General features: G+C 53.1%; 1 protein-coding gene across 1 annotated transcript in view; it reads right to left on the bottom strand.

Annotated features, from left to right (window-relative positions):
• The window catches only part of LOC104494788 (aryl hydrocarbon receptor-like), an 18,410-nt gene extending 2,537 nt beyond the window's left edge, over positions 1-15,873 (bottom strand). Inside the window, exons 1-8 of the mRNA XM_010137669.1 lie at positions 15,833-15,873; positions 13,171-13,358; positions 6,319-6,437; positions 2,947-3,036; positions 1,623-1,737; positions 1,187-1,329; positions 857-1,047; positions 282-496 (exon numbers count right to left, since the gene is read on the bottom strand). Coding sequence (XP_010135971.1) covers positions 282-496; positions 857-1,047; positions 1,187-1,329; positions 1,623-1,737; positions 2,947-3,036; positions 6,319-6,437; positions 13,171-13,358; positions 15,833-15,873 — 1,102 coding nt within the window. The remainder of the gene's footprint in view (positions 1-281; positions 497-856; positions 1,048-1,186; positions 1,330-1,622; positions 1,738-2,946; positions 3,037-6,318; positions 6,438-13,170; positions 13,359-15,832) is intronic.
• Positions 15,874-15,895: the final 22 nt, after the last annotated feature.

The raw sequence follows: 15,895 nt of genomic DNA, 5'->3' as shown, positions 1-15,895 counted from the left end.
GTCTTCATCACTGGGGCAGGGAGAGAAGAGAGGCACTGTGGACGTGGTTACTCTACAGAGGGTGGACAAATGGCATGTGCAAGATGCCACCAGGCTGAGCATCACCTCACAGCCATGCTACGGGGGCAGGAGAGCAGGACGCAGCCAGCACACAATGCTACCTGAGGTGCTGTCCCTCTGCCAGCTCCCCAAGCAGGTGTCACCCGGGAGAGGAGAGCCTTTATCACAGCTGCTCCAGACGTGGGACAGCCCACCAAGGAGCGATGGTACCGACACGGCCAGAGCTGCACCAGAGCTGTGGAGCCATGAGGGGGCCCATAAACGGACCCACACCAACAGCCCTCCCCAGCCAGTGCTGCTTATCCTCCCCACCTGCCGGCACTCACTCTTCATGTGGCTCTCCGCACAGTGCATCATGTCAGCCGCGTGCACAAACTGGTACCCGGACCCCATGCTGCACAGCTCCATTTCTGTGTACCCCAGGACAACCTTCCCCCTAGAAATGTTTCAGAAACCCAGTTTCAGCAGGGTGGATCCCCCAACTGCACCCACCAGCCAGACATGATCCCCCGCCCAGCACCCAGCCAAAGCCTCCCATTTTGGGTGGTGCAACTCTCCATCCCGGGCTAAGCATCATCCTCTCTTCCACAAAATCACCCTGTGCTGGGTTTGCTGGCCTAAAACACAGCAGCCAAGTCGCACTGGAGCCCAGTTAATCTGCTCCCCATGTTACTGGGGGGCTGCAGTGGATGGAAAAAGCATGGGAGTTAGGCTGGAAGCACCCTGCTCTCACAGGCTGTGTTTTTTCTGTACAGCACCAGGGATTTTGCCACAGGGAAGGCGAGAGAAGCCCTACCAGGCATCGCAGGCCATGGGAGTGAAGTCCAGTTTGTGCTTTGTCTGGAAGATCAGTGTCTTGGTCTGAAGCTCCAGGATGGAGAGTGGCTGGAGGACAGTTGCGATGGCAAAAAGAGCAAGCAGAGACTTGCCTGATGTTGCCTTCTGGTGCCCGAAAAGAAATTTCAAGCGTCCACGGAAATTCAAGGCCTTAGAGAGGATCAGAAAATGTGAGGGTGAAGCAAAATGACTGACGGGAACTGGCTGTGCTCCCACCGCTAAGGGACACGAGTGGCCCCGATGTTACACGCTGGGGGCAGAGGAGTGTGCCAGTGCAGGGCTGCCTTACCAGAAATCCCGAGGAGTTATCGAGCAAGCAGCGGAAGCGGCAGGTGAAGCTCCTCTCTACGAAGGAGGTCTTCTCGGGATGGAGGTGCTGCGGGCAGGACGCAGCACTGCATTGGGCTAGTAGTGGCTGGTTGGTGGGAAAGGCTGGGAAACAAAAAGGGAAAAAGAAGCCAAAGGGTGGTGAGGCACTGGAACAGGCTGGGCAGAGGGGCTGTGGGTGCCCTATCCCTGGAAGTGTTCAAGGCTGGGTTGCACAGGTCTTTGAGCAACCCGGTCCAGTGGAAGGTGACCCTGTCCAGTCCTGAGTCCCAGTGGGAGGCTACAGGATGACCCCCAGCACAGGGCTGTGCTTGGTGGCCATAAGTGCCAGGAGGAGGGTTTCCCAGCACGGGGTGGCCATGCAGAGGCTGCTCCCCAGGTATCACCCTGGCACTCACCATCGGCAGCGTGCTGGGTGCTGCTGGCTGGAGGGGCCCTGTGCAGCTGGCGGCGGAAGGCAGCTCTGTCATCTGCGTGGATCAGCTCATACACACTCTGGTAGATGAGGTCTGACTGGAATGACACAAGGGGAGAAGAGCTTCGATTTCTGCCTGGCCTGGCCGAGGTGTCTGGAGGAGGTCACGGCGGGGGGCTTTCCTTCGTGGGGACTCAATGTGCAGCAATTGAGCATAACAAAGCCAAATGCCACCAGCTCTGAGCGCTGCACGGAGAGGAAGGACCAGAAACCGGCTGCTTTTTTAGGGAGGGTGGCTCAAAAAGGAGGAAAAGAGAGTAAAGAAGGGGTTTGTAAATCATGGGACTGGCTCAGAGGTTTCTAGAAGCAGAAGAAATGGCAATGTCCAAGTAGCCTTGACTGCCCAGGACTGACACATTGTCTATTTCCACAGTGTCCTCTGGCAACAGCTAAGCAGAGCTCTCCAGCCTGTTCCCCACAACAGCAAGGCTGATGTTCTGGCATCACCCAGCCCTGCCGAGGATCTTTCACACTGGCTCTGGCTCCTGACTCTTGACTGCAGTTCATGGGCAATGCTGAAAGTCCAGCTTCCTCCCCTGCCCTTCGAGAAGCTTCACTCCCCATCTGTGGGGTGAATGCTGCAGCAGCAGCGTTTGCCTGGTGTGTCTTAACTTCCAGTATCTCCTCAGCACCAAATTCAGACCTAGTGCCAGAAAGGCCATGGGGTCTCAGAGGGGAAGGTATGGGGTACAAATTGCTGGTCTGCAACAGCACATGAGATCTCTCTCATGTCACCACCCCCAACACTCTGCAAATAAGCAGTTGTGTTTATTCCACAGAATCAATGTAAAAGGTAATTTCAAGGTTGACAAAAACATTTTGACCAAGCCTTACGCAAAGGAATTTGCTGTTTTTAAAAAGGTTTCTGTAGGTTTCTTTTTTACTCCAGACCTGTGGGAATCTGTATCCCGGTATAAGCCATCTTCCTTCAGTGGGCTCACCAGCAAGATACCCTCAGCCCTCTAAGTGGGACCATATGTACCCAGCAGCATGATAGAAGAAAAATCTCACACCCCTCTTAGACACAAAGCTGCTGTTGCTCAGCTTGGCTCTGTTCCTTCTAGAGTCACAAGAATATTTGTTCGCTTTCACAGCCTCCAAAGAACATGACTCACTTGAAAATGTACATCAAAAATGTCCCAAGGGAGCTGGGAAAGGAGAAGGGAGCCCTGGCATGGCTGTCAGCACCTCCTTCCCCACCCTGGACTGCATCCCTCTGTTCAGAGCCAGGAAAAAATGGTACCCACCTGATGAAAGCCCAGGTAGTCCTGCACAGTAGGGGAGATGTAGAAGATGTACCCATCTCCGGTCACAGCGATGACAAATCCATTGAGTGCCTGAAAGCAGAAGTTGAGCCCAGAGTTATTCTCCCTAGCTTCAATCCAGCTACTGAAAGATTAACTTCTCCAAGTGTCTCTTCAGCATTGGGGGCCAGGGGGAAACCTTCATCAACAAGGAACCCCACAAAAAAGGAAAGCACCTTGTGACCATCCAAGACTTTTAATCCTGGTTAGCTGGGTTTGGTTTTTTTCAGTGTGAGACTGACCACTTGCTCTAGACCCATCATCGAAGCCCTCTCACCGCAGGGCAGCTCCTGCATCAGGAGTGACCAACTAAGGAGAGGTTTCATGGAGGACCTTAAGTTAATGGCCTCCTCTCGGCTGTACCGGCTGGGTATAGCTATATTCTTCTGGCGCTCTGATTTCCTCTAACAAACCTGCCTACAACTTCAATACCAAGCAGCAAGAAGCGGTGTAGAGGGAAGAAGGGCTGCCCTGAGCCATGCAGGAGCCTGGTGACTCCAGCAGAAGCCTAGCATCAGTTCAGGCATAACAAAGCCTTCAGAGATAGTAACCAAACTGCAGTCAGTCACTGACCTGACCTGTTTATCCACTCGTTCAGTTTAAGGATGACCTCCGAAGACACTTTGGGCCTCGTTCCTCACCTTGAATTTTACAGTTAGGAGGTTATACAAGTTTATTTCTGCATTTCTATACAACTTCTCCCTACTTTCTCCAAAAATTGCCTTTTAATCCTCAGCACCTGAGCATATCACTGTCCCTCAGACGCCTGGTCTCAGCTTCAAGGATACATGAACAACCTGTCACAAAGTAGGTGAGGCAAGACCAAATTCAGGCACTGCTATCATTCAAAGATGGTAATGCATCTAAAAACAACACCCACCTTGAAAGCAAGAGGTGGAAAAACCTGGAAGCTCAGTTTGCAGATTTGTAAGGCCCTGATGTTGCACCTGTGACACCTGACGTGGCACTCCCTGGTCTTGTAAGTGTGCAGACTGCCTGGCACATCTTTGAGCAGGTCACAGCCTCCCGGCCCCATCTGTCTCCCAGCACACAGGACCACAACCTCTTCTCTTCTGATTTTGTTCCTGACAAACATCTCAAGAGGCCTCATTACCCTTGAGATCTTTGTCAGGAACAAACCCATTGTCCCTCAAATATGTCCTGGCGTCGAACTGCTGCTATAAAACACCATGCTGGGAAAATTACTCTCCTCTTGCTGACGTCCTAGATGAGAAGATAAAGCTTTAAAACTCAACTCCCTCCAAATCTCTCTTAAAAAACCCTTTTGTGCTCACACCATCTGCCAGCTTCACTTCTCACCTCACACTCTGCAACTGCAGATGCACAGCCTGCTGCTAAATTCATACCCAATTGGTAGCTCCTTGCTTAAAAAAAAGACCGAACCCCCACCAAATTAGAGAAACTATTCCAAATTCTCTGCCCCCGCTGCCCAGCTCAGCCATGCTGAGCTGCCCCTGGGGAGAATGACCACAGGGACATGCTGCTGGCTTGAGACCAGGCTGGAGAGAAGGGTCCGGCCACCCATGCTGCTCCTTCAGCTCTGCTCATCCTCTGCCCCCAGTGCAAAGAGGGGGCAGGAGAAGCCACCATCTGACACAGCTCTTGCCTTTGCCCATTTATGGCCAAATGCAGGCCACCTGGGATGGCTTTTTTAGTGACTTGGATTATTAAAGAGGCTGCTGGACCGAGCATGTTGCCTGACATCGCAGAGATCCAGCTCACAGTGGGACCGGTCCCTTTCATTCACGCGCTGCAGCTCCCCAAGGGGCACTGAGTCAGAGTTTTCTGCAAATTACAGTATCTGATTGAAATGCTCTTTGGGGGGAAAAAAAAACCCAAGCCACACCAGGCAGCTCAGCTAGGGGATTTCTGTCACAGCAGCACCTCATAAACTCTCCAGATGCCGTCCACCACCCCAGGCTGCCAGTGCTCTGGTGGCTCAACAGATTGCTGTCGTACGTTCCAGCTCAAATCCCCAGAGAGTACTCAGGAGCAGCTCCATCAAGGGACTGGGGCAACCACGGGCGCTCTCCTGGCTACCACGTCATTCCAGCTGTTCCTCCGTGGCTATCACGCTCCTGTGGGGGGTGTGCCCACACCAGCCTGCCTGTCCATAACGGTGGGCATTCATGTAAGGTTGTGCAGGAGCAGGGTTGAAGGCACCAAAGTCAGACTTCAAGGAGAGCCAAGTATCTGTGTGCTAGTGTTTGGAGAGCTGGAAGAAAGGAGAAGGCAACTGAAGGCCCAGAAAGCACAGACACGTTCGGTCTCAGGAACACAGCCATGGAACCATTAAAGGTCTTGCATGGACTTGCCCTGCAGCCTCACAGTTTTGAGTTGGGATGCCCAGATGTTTACTTAGCAACCAGCCTTTCCACTGGCCCTTCCTATCCCACTTCCTTCCAGCTTACATTTATAAATTGTAGCCCAAGCCAACAGCGTTCTGGTCAACTGAGTCATTAGCTCCTTGTTCTCTGAACTTCATTGAGAGCCATTTCATCAGACACCCTGGTCTCTCTACAAAGCAAAGATCCCACCGGCCCACTGATTTTATCCACCACTGTCTTCTAAGATCCATCTTCCCGCCCCACAACCTACAAACTGAGCCTGGGCTTTTCCCACCCCAGGGAGGCTGTGAACTCATCCCACAGGCCTCATGCAATGCCCCAGGTAGGGCACACAGTCCCTGGTGGATGTTTTATCCTGCAGCTATCACCATTCTCCTCTTAGCATTTACTAGAATAAAAGGAACCCACCATCCTGGAGACTAATGAAGGGTCAATCCATATGCTGCTGTACGATACCGCTGCAGGATACTGCTGCAGCTCTTGGTTGGGAGGGACGAGCTCGTGCATGTTGTTTCCATGAGCTGTAGTGAGTCCCAAGGAAAAATGCCAGCTTGGGGTCAGTGTCAGCTAACTCCTGCAGCTACAGCAGACAGCACTCTACACCTCTGTGAGAAGGACATGACCCACCACCCCGAGTCCTGCTCTGTTCACAGAGGCAGTTTACAGCACAGCCCATACAGACCTGGGGCAGCAAACTGTGGTGGGGGGGAATAGTGAGGACAAGGACCTGTCTCAGCCAGGCAGTGTCACTGGTCCCTGACCCAAAGTGGTCACAGCCTGCAGCAATCACAGTGAAGCAGCTCCTGGCAAGGCAGGGTCTCCCCCACAGATGGGACCGCGTGCTCCATAGCTGCTGGACAGTTCAGCAGACAGGGACCGGCTGTTTTGCCCAGCAGGTAATGGCAGCCAAGGGATGACCCCAAATGACTGAGCTACAGCATGATACCTGGAGCAGCAGTTCCCCCTCAGGAAACAGCTCCCTGTCGACCTGCAGCTCCGTCCGTCTGTCCCCTCCTGGGGCTCTGGGCTGATCCAGCATGCAGTCACCAACGTCTGTAGCTGCAGCTGCGAGTGAAAGGGCAAGAAATCAGCATGGAAGGGGCAAGCCAAGAGCCTCTCCTCCTCCTCCCCACCCCAGTGCTACTTGTGCACGGCTGCGCCACACTACCCAATGCACGTGGACCCAGCTCGGAGGCAGATGAGACCAGAGGCAACTGGAGCAGAGCCCCTTTACAGAGCCATGCACAACTTGCCCCATGCTTCCTCCAAGAGATTACTTCCCCTGCTTGGTCCCATCCCTGTAAAACCTCACTGTTGTCAAGGACTGAGGCACAGGTGCAACGAGCAGAGGGGAGGTAAGTTCTTCTGGGCTGCCCAGGCTAGGAAACACCACTCAACGCAACTGGAAGGACCCAGCACTGCAGGGGGGTCTCCCCAGAGCAGAGCACAGCGGAGGGGCAGGATCCCCTCCCTCTGCCTGCTGGCCTCACTGCTGGGGATGAGCCCAGCACATGGGTGGCTTCTGGGCTGTGAGTGCACGTTGCTGGATCATGTCCAGCCTTTCACCCCCCAGCACCCCCAAGTCGTTCGCCGCAGGGCTGCTCTCCAGCCCTTCAGCCCCAGCCTGCGCCGATACTGGGGGTTGCCCTGACCCAGGACCAGGACCTTGCCCTGGGCCTTAAACCCCATGAGGTTCCTATGGGAACCACTTCTCCAGCTTGTCCAGGTCCCTCTGAATGCACCCTCTGCATAGACACTTCTCAAATCAGCAAGCGGTGGATCAGCCAGACCAGGAGGTCTGGAGCCAGACAGGACCTCTGGGAAAGGTTGGGAAAAATGAGGTTTTACGCCAGGAAAGCAGTCACTGTGCTCAGTTTGGTCATCAGCTAAGGAAAGGCACATCCCCAAGAGTTTCAAAAGGCAGGTTTGAGGCAGTTCCCAAGCAAAAAGCCTCCTCACACAACTGCCAAGTGATCCCCAAGGACAAACAACTAAAGTCCATCTGGACCATGGGTATGGCTCCAATTTGCACATGATGGAGCAGAATATTTTCAAAATGAAACATCGATTTTTTTTTTCTTAATTTGAACTCTTTTGAAGGGCTAACTCCTCTGTAATGCATTGAAATGAGGCATGCTGGCAGGGAAATTAAAAAAGAAACCAAGTTCTTCCAAAAAAACACAGCTCCAAAAGGGCAGAGAGCATTTTGAGAGGATGCAGGTCCCAAGAGCACATGGTCCCCAGACCTCTCCCAGTGTCCTCCAGCAGTATCTGCAGGGAGAGCTGCTGTGGGCTTACAGAATCCAACATGAAAGAGCTATTTGCTCATTTGGTGCTTGCCAGCACCATCCCCTTGATGGCAAGAAGAAGAGATCCCTGTCTGCTGCAAGGCAGGAGAAAGCAGCTGCCAAGCTGTGTTAAAAGCTGGTTAATTCACCCCCTGTTTAAGATACTCATCGTAAGGGACCGCTGCGTGTCGAGACCCACTTCTGCTGAAGCAATATGGTGATCATTTCTGTTTTCAGAGTGCTGGGATAGAGGCTATTGGTGTGTAATATTTAAGACAGGAGCAGGGAAATCCAGCTCCATCCTGAACCCTACACCAACCAGAGCACTGGAGGGGGCTTCCTGCTGCTGGGGTGATCCCCAAAAACTGTAAGGCTTTTCTTTGAAAAGGAAGCTGGGGAGATGTCAGCCAGGATGAGCAACATTTTCAGCATTAATGAATCAGGACATGTCCTCTGCATCGCCAAGAGCAACATTTTGGGTTGGCTTTCTTGCCTCAGCAAGGAGATTTCTAAGCCCTGCAGTGTGGAGGAAAGACCTCAGGCATGAGAAAGAAAGAAAAGGGAACAAAGCAATCTAATCTCTTCACTTTTTGCTCATGCCATTCATGAAGGAAACCAGAGCAGCGCAGCCACAGAGGCTAACACATCCCTTACCTCTGCCATAGTTTTGTTGCTCAGAAAAAAAAGTTACTGGTAAAAACTCCTGGAGTCAGTTCTGCCCTCGTGGACTGAGTGACACCGGTGGGAGATGACAGACTTCGCCCACGGCAAGCGTTTCTCTTTGAACAGACTCCAGAGATGGCTGGCATCAAGAAACCATGAGCTCCCAGCTCGTCCAGCAACATCAAGAAATGCACAACCATTTTCCTCTTGGACCCAATCCCAAACCCCATCAGATTAGCACCAACCTTTGCCTCGGCCATCTAACGAAGGCACCATGCCAAAGCAAAGCAGGCTCCAGCCGTCCAAGTAAAACAGGCAAATGCCAAAACTGCGGATTACAAACCTATTAGAAAAAGTCATCCAGCGTTTTTCCAAGGAAATGCCCTGAAGCCCACGCCAACCTCTTCAACCTCCTGCTGCTGCAAACGCTCCTGCAGAGTCCTGCAGGATCTTGCCCAAGGAGGGATTTAAGCTTGACTCCTTTCCCTGCATCAGTTACTTCAAGTCCAGACCCCTGCAGCTCTGGCCCATGGCAACAGCAAGGAAAGAGATGAATAAAAAAAGCTAATTTAATGCTGACTGCAATGGGATTACCCGCTGGAACCTGCTGCCAGCTGCCCCACAGCAGAGCACTGCAGAGTTGCACAGAGGTGGGAAGGGGCCTGGTAAAACCTCCTCGGCCAACCCCCCTGCTCAAGCAGGCTCAGTGAGAGATAGTTTTCCAGGACCACGAGCAGTCCCCAGCACAAACGGCAGATGGGGATTGTGGAGCTCACCTTCACAACTGCACCTGTGCAAGGACAGGGAATGCCTGGGACTGCTGGTGAGAAGCATGGACCTGGGAGGATTCATCCTACACTCCTCCTGGGGCAGGAGAATGGAGACCCACCAGGACTGCAGCTCCCGTGACGGCAGGACCATGCCACTCAGCACATCTCCGTGGGATCCATCTCTGCACTGGCCCCTGCTGGTGCTCAGGTGCCTGCCTGCAAAGGGCAGGTCTAGGCCTTGCTGAAGAGCTAAGACGCTGTCATTGTGGCTGAAAGATGGCACCCAGGACCACTTGGACCTGGGACAGATGAGCTCCTCTCTGCACATACCACAGAAGATCCCATCATGGCTGTCTGGAGAGCCCTAGGAGCCCAGGAGAAAGGCTGCATCATGCAAGATCTTGCCCAGCTTCATCCTAAATATGTTGCAACCATGGTGGGCACAGTCTAAAAACACTTCCATGTAAATAAATGTCATCTGCAACACTGACTACTCTTCACAGCCTGTGACCTGTCACTTCTGGTGCACCAGCACGAAGAACAGCCCCTGAAGCTGTTCCAGGTCCCACCTGGGCAGCTCGTACCTGCAGCCTCAACCACTTCTGTCCACCAAGCCAAAAGGCCCAATAACCTTGCAGGCATAGCTCTAGGTCTCAGCTGTGCGTGCAAAGTGCAGAGTGAACCCTGCAGAAGAGACAGACTTGCCACACGTTGGTTGCGTCACAGCTGCCATAGGACACCATCCTGCCCTCCCTTATGCTTGGTCAGCAGCCCAGACTGGGTGTTTGGTGGAGTTTGGCAGGAGATGAAATAGAACAACCACACGTGTGGAACGTGTTCTCAAAAACACGAGCATGGTCTCACACCAGGAGAGGGTTTTCCACTGGTTCTCTTTATTGCAGATCTCACCACCTGGGTTACCTTAACCTAGAAAGATGGCACAGCAACACAGTCCCTAAGCACATCCTCCCTCCACCTCACAGAGCACTTTAAGCCCTGTTTTCTTGCTGTTCTCACCCTTGGCAGAGCCACATGTGCAACCTCCAGCATCTGCTGCTTTTGTTACTTGAACCATGGGAAATGAACCCCAGCACAGATCTCCAGCTAGCTGGAGGCTTACCAAGCCACTCAGCACTAAACAAATCCATACAAGCTTTCATGAGATCACAGAATCATTTGGATTGGAAGATACCTTTCAGCTCATGGAATCCACCTGTTCGCCCAGCACTGCCAGGTCCCCATTAACCCCTGTCCCTCAGCACCACCTCGACACAACTGGGAAACTCCTCCAGGGATGGGGACTCCACCAGTGCCCTGAGCAGCCTGGGCCAGGCCTGGACAACCCCAACACAGAACAAATTGTTCCTCAGGGCCAACTTCGAATTCCCCTGGAACAACTTGAGGCCATTTCCTCTCATCCTGTCACTTGTCCTGGGGAGAAGAGACTGGTCCCCCCCATCTTGCTCCATCCTCTGGTCAGGGAATTGTCAAGAGACAGAAGGTCTCCCCTCAGCCTCCCTTTCTCCAGGCTCAACCCTCCCCTGGTCCCTCAGCCACTCCTCAGCACACTTGTGCTCCAGACCCTGTCCAGCTTCGCTGCCCTTCTCAGCCCCTCAATGTCCTTCCTGGAGTGAGGGGCCAGAAATGAACTCAGGATCCGAGGTGTGGCCTCCCCAGTGCCCCCAGTAGAGGGGGATGATCCTTGCTGGCCACACCAGTGCTGGTACAACTCAGGATGCTGTTGGCCACCTTGGGCACCAAAAGATCATGCTGTTTGCAGCAAGTGAGCCCCCATCACGCAACATAGAGTGCAGAGCATCACGGCAGCCAGCAGAACTTCAAACACAGTGACAAGCTTTTCTCCTCGGGTACTTTACTCTCAGAGAGACAGTTATCAACAAAGTCAGTCCAGATTTATCCAGGAGACCATCAGACATAGGTGTAAGTAGCAACCACTGCAAACTGGTTTGCAGGCAGAAGCTCAGTGCAGGTCTGGTGATGGGGCTTAGCCATTTTTTATAGAAGTGACAAAAGCTTTATGTGCCTTTAAGGCATATTTTGATAGCACATAATTTTGAATTGTCATTGCTGTCTACCAGCAAATGGTGAGCATATCCAGTGGGAACTGCTCTTGCTTGAAGGCAAGGGTCCCAGCTGGAGAGCTTGGCACAGGGTTCTCCTTTTGGGGAACGGCATTCCCAGCTGGAGAGGGCCCTGGCAGAGCCCCCAAGGGACAGTTACAAATCTGGCATGGGGCAAAAGCTGAGGGAGCCAAGTTTTTTCTGTCTGGAGCAGAGAAGACGTGATGAGAAGCCTTGAAGTATAGGAAGATGCTGATGGCTTCCTGCCCTCCACATGCTCTGCCTTCATCAGGGTCTGACACCCCTCCCTTTAAGCCCAAGTCACTGGAGATGAAACATGTCCCTGTGTGCACATCCTGACCCTGCTCCATGCCACAGACACACACCAGTCCATGCCTTCCCCAGCTGCAGCAGTCACCCCAGCCCTCAAGCACTGCTTCGTCACCTTTAGGTGACTGTTTTTGTTCATAGGTTATGAAAGCCCTTCCTGGCAGCCCTTCAGGCTTTATTTGCACTGCAGCCCTCAGTTTGTGTCCTGCTGGCAGGCACGGGAGCCTGGTGACTAACGCCTGGCCCAGCTCTGCACCCACAGACATGTGCTGGGTGCCACAGAGCCCAGCTGTGTCAGTGAGGAGGGCTGGTCGCTGCCCTCCTTTGAAGGTGGACGGAGAAAACAATGCATGTTAACGCTATGCCAGCACTGCTTTGGACAGAAGGACCTACCGCATCCCCAGAACAACACATTTTACCATCACTGCCTTTGTCCCCAGCTACCCACCCTGCATCTCATAGACAGGCATGGAGTGAATCCACTTCCCCAGGTCTGCCCCACAAAATGCAGCCAACGCAGGAAGAGACACTCAGCAAGGCTCGCTCTCAGCCCAACCTTGCCTTTGAGAAGCCCAACACCACCCAAAGCATGCCCAATGCCATGCATGCAGCCACCACCCCTCTCGTGCAAAGGCAGCCAGCACAAGACATCTTCTCTCTGCAGCAGCAGGGCTGCAGAGAGGCAAACACGAGGAGATCAGTTTTCCAGGCGTGTCAACTCAAGACTCCATCCCGCAAAAATGAACTGGGGTCTCCGGGTGTGAGGCATCACCCTCAATCTCACAGAAACACTCATTAGAGAAGTATAATTGACCCACCACAGCTGAGCCCAGCAGGGCCAGGGTGGCAAGCGCGGCAGTAAACCACCAGTGTATGAGACCCGCCGCAAAGGAAGAAAGGAGAGAAAAATGAGTCGATGAGATGCCAAACCGCACAAGGGCCTTAGGAGCAGCCTTGTTTAACCTGCTGACCCCCACGAGCAGAGCAGCCCTGTGCGACACCTCTCACCCCTGCCTGCCCAGCAGACAGCAACCCCAGACCCCGGGGGTTTTCAGTTTCATTTAATTATAAACCGTGGCTCCAGTCAGATGGGGGAAATGTTGCTCTTCAGCGAGGCACACAGGGTCCTCTGCTCCCAGCCCTGACAGCCTCTCCTGAGTCACTCACCTGCCTGCTCTCCACCCCTGTCATTCAGTTTCCAAGACTGAACTAGGAGGCCTTGCCTTCCCAAAAGGTGTCGCTTCTCTGAGACACCAAGCACCCATAAATGACTGAAGATGATTGAACTTGGGTGTGCAGCATCCCAAAATGAAGGCGATTCCTTCCAGAGGGGACATGGATAAAATTTGTGCCATGGCAGCAGAAGAAGGCCTGTCTGGTAGATGTCCCAGGACTGTAGCACCTCCCAGCAACCACTGCCAATGCCTCTACACTTCTGGAGACGTGGCACTTTCCTCCCCAGTTTTTCAGAGCTTTTTCAGGCCAATACCTCAGCTAAAGGTGCAACACTGATGCCTTAACGTACAGAGGTCTGACACCACAACTCACCATCACCCTACTTTTAGGGGACACAACTTTCCACCCCAAAGCAAACATGGCTTGAGGTGGGATGAGAGCTGCGCAGCAGAGATTGACCCCAGGGACTTCCTCACCCCTCGCAACTCACCCATCAAGTAGCTCTTCACCTTCAGGTATCCAACAGCCAGTCGCAGGACAGAGAGTTTATCAAGCCTGATGCGCACATCTTCTGGGAAAGGCAGCAAGCCAGTCAGCTTGTTCAGCTCCTGGTTGAGCCGGTCTCGATGCCGCTTGGAGGGGTTGGACTTCACGCCCTCTGGGGGAGGTGGTTTGGGGCTGGAAGAGGCAAAGGAACACACATGAAAGTTAATGGCAGGACTTGGACAAAGACGGGGTGGTTCAGGGCAACAGCACTTAGAAAACAGCCTCCTTTTTTCTTTTTTTTTTTAATCTAGTAAACCTGCCTTTAAAAAAAAACAGTAGATGATAAAAAAAATTATTCTCTTCCAATATTCTGATCCTTTCGGATGGGCATTTCTAACCTCAAACAACTCCTGATGCCAAACTTGGGCTCTGGGACCAGCCTCAGTCTGCAGAAGGAGTAGGATCTGTCTGAAGCTGACGTGGGGACCCACCTCTATCAGCTGCAGTTATTTCACATGCTACAGCTAAAGTTCCAGTAAGAGATTAATTAATAACTTTAATGACTCTTGGATGTCACCTTGTCTCCTTTGGTTTTTAATGCCGATTTGGATTTTCTAGCTTGAAGAAAAACCCTTCAGAGCCCCCACTCTATATTAGGTTTAACTGCATCTCCTAACAAGCATCTCAAGCTGTTTTGATGTAATTTGTCTAACCACAAACTCCCGCTCTGCAGGCATCCTTGATTCACAAAGCTGCTTCAGATAACAGGATCTGCCAGTATTTCGCAGCAATTTCAGCTCTCCCCTCCAGCACCGCTCTCAAATCTGGTCTGGCAGGACTGCTCGCATGTGTGACAAGAGGAGCAGGGAGTGCTGCGCTCTGTGGGAGTGGGCAAACGTTGAGTCGTAATGAGGTCTCGGGGACAGTCTAGCTGAAGGAGTTCAACACCTACTCAACGAGCAAGGAACAGGCACTGAAAGACGTCTGAACCCCCACCCTGTCTGCAGGAGCCCCAGTGCAGCAGATATAGTGCAGAGCTCAGCGTGGCCTTGCTGTGGAGCTCAGAGTGAAGCTGCTGTGGAAAGCTGCTGAGAAAAGCTGCTGACGCCCACACAGAGGGGACGGAGTGGAGCCGCAGGGACAGCCCTGCTTCCAGCAGGGCAAAGGCTGTGCCACCGCTGCGGTGTTGTTCTTCCCCAGCTGCCCTTTGAACGGGGAGCCCAGCAGGAAGGTTATCGCTTTTGCAAGCTGGCAAGTACCGAGCGGTATTAACTACTAACAACAGCTGAGGGTGCCTGAGCTGATCTATTGTCTCCTAATTTTTACTCATTTTTTTAATAAGTAACAAGCCCCGAGCAAGCTGCAAAGGGACCAGAGAAGCCCCCAACCCCATCCTTCCCTCCCCACCCGCCTGACTGCACATCCCATCGCCCCCAGCCCTGCTCTGCCTGACCTCTCCCAGCAGGACCCTGCTGCAAGATCTGCCCAGTCACAGGGGAAAAGAATCTTTTCCGATTCCCAGGGTTGGTCTTGCAGTACCAGGGATCGAGGTCCCATATGCTCCAGACAGACACCTTCTCCCACACCCTGACCTACGCCAGTCCGGCCCAAACCCTCCATCTAGCCAGGCCAGCCTCACCACGGGGCTAGACTCACAGAAGAAAGGTTTGAGGCAGAGCAAGTACCCTTTGCCTCTTCAGACTTCTTCACAATTCCCTAATAAATACCCAAGAGAGGCTCTGGCTCACCTTCTCACCACAGATTTAGAATGTTGATGCTCCCTCATTCACTCCAGGCTTGGGTTCAGCTTATCTGTCTCCCCAAAATATCTATACATCTACATTTCCTACACACCTGGTAACTGGAGGTAAACAGTCTGATGTGACTTCAGAGCTGGTATGGGGAGAGGCACGGGGGTCTCAAAGCCAGGAGACTCCAGCGACACATCAGGGGGGCATTCACTGTGTTAACTCGTTATTAAGCAATCGGGATCTGCTGGTAAATGGTAATTGCTGCTGTGCATTCGGTTTACACAGGCACTGAAACGTCAGCCAGCCCGCAACCCAAACCAGAGGCCAGCCTAGCATTTCAGGCTCTCCAAGAAACTTCCTCGCAGGAACACTGGGGATGCAGGACAATTATCGCTGGGATTTTTTGGGTAGATTTAGATTAGGTATAAGGAAGAAATTCTCCGCTGTGAGGGTGGCGAGACACCAGAACAGGTCGCCCAGAGAAGCTGTAGATGCCCCGTCCCTGGCAGTGTTCAAGGCCAGGTTGGACAGGGCTTGCAGCAACCTGCTCTAGTGGAAGGTGTCCCTGCCGACAGCAGGAGGAATGGACTGGATGATATGGGGGGTCCCTTCCAACCACAAGCATTCTGTGATTTTATTTTTTCACCAGCAAGCCAGACCCTACAGAGCATTACCTTCAATTAACCCTAATTAAAAGAGAGCAGCCCAGGCGCGCTGTCTCCCCATCTCCCGTGCTGCTTCAGCGCTCACCTCAGGGCAGCTGCAGGCACTTCCCCAGGAGCGGTTTGGCTCACATAGACCAGTTTTCTGCCGCTCCGCTCGCTCCCACAACCCTGCCCCAGCTTCCCCCATCTTCCCAGCGGCTGCCGAGGGGGAAACCCCCCGACCACTACCACCTTCCCCCGCTACACCCACCTCTTGGGCACCGGCTTCTTCCTCTTCCTCCCGGCGTACATCCCGCCGGCAGCGCCGGGCGGG

The sequence above is a fragment of the Buceros rhinoceros genome, unplaced genomic scaffold, assembly GCF_000710305.1.
Source record: "Buceros rhinoceros silvestris isolate BGI_N320 unplaced genomic scaffold, ASM71030v1 scaffold21786, whole genome shotgun sequence".
Taxonomy (NCBI): Eukaryota; Metazoa; Chordata; class Aves; order Bucerotiformes; family Bucerotidae; genus Buceros; species Buceros rhinoceros.
This window is presented reverse-complemented; position numbering and strand designations above follow the sequence as displayed.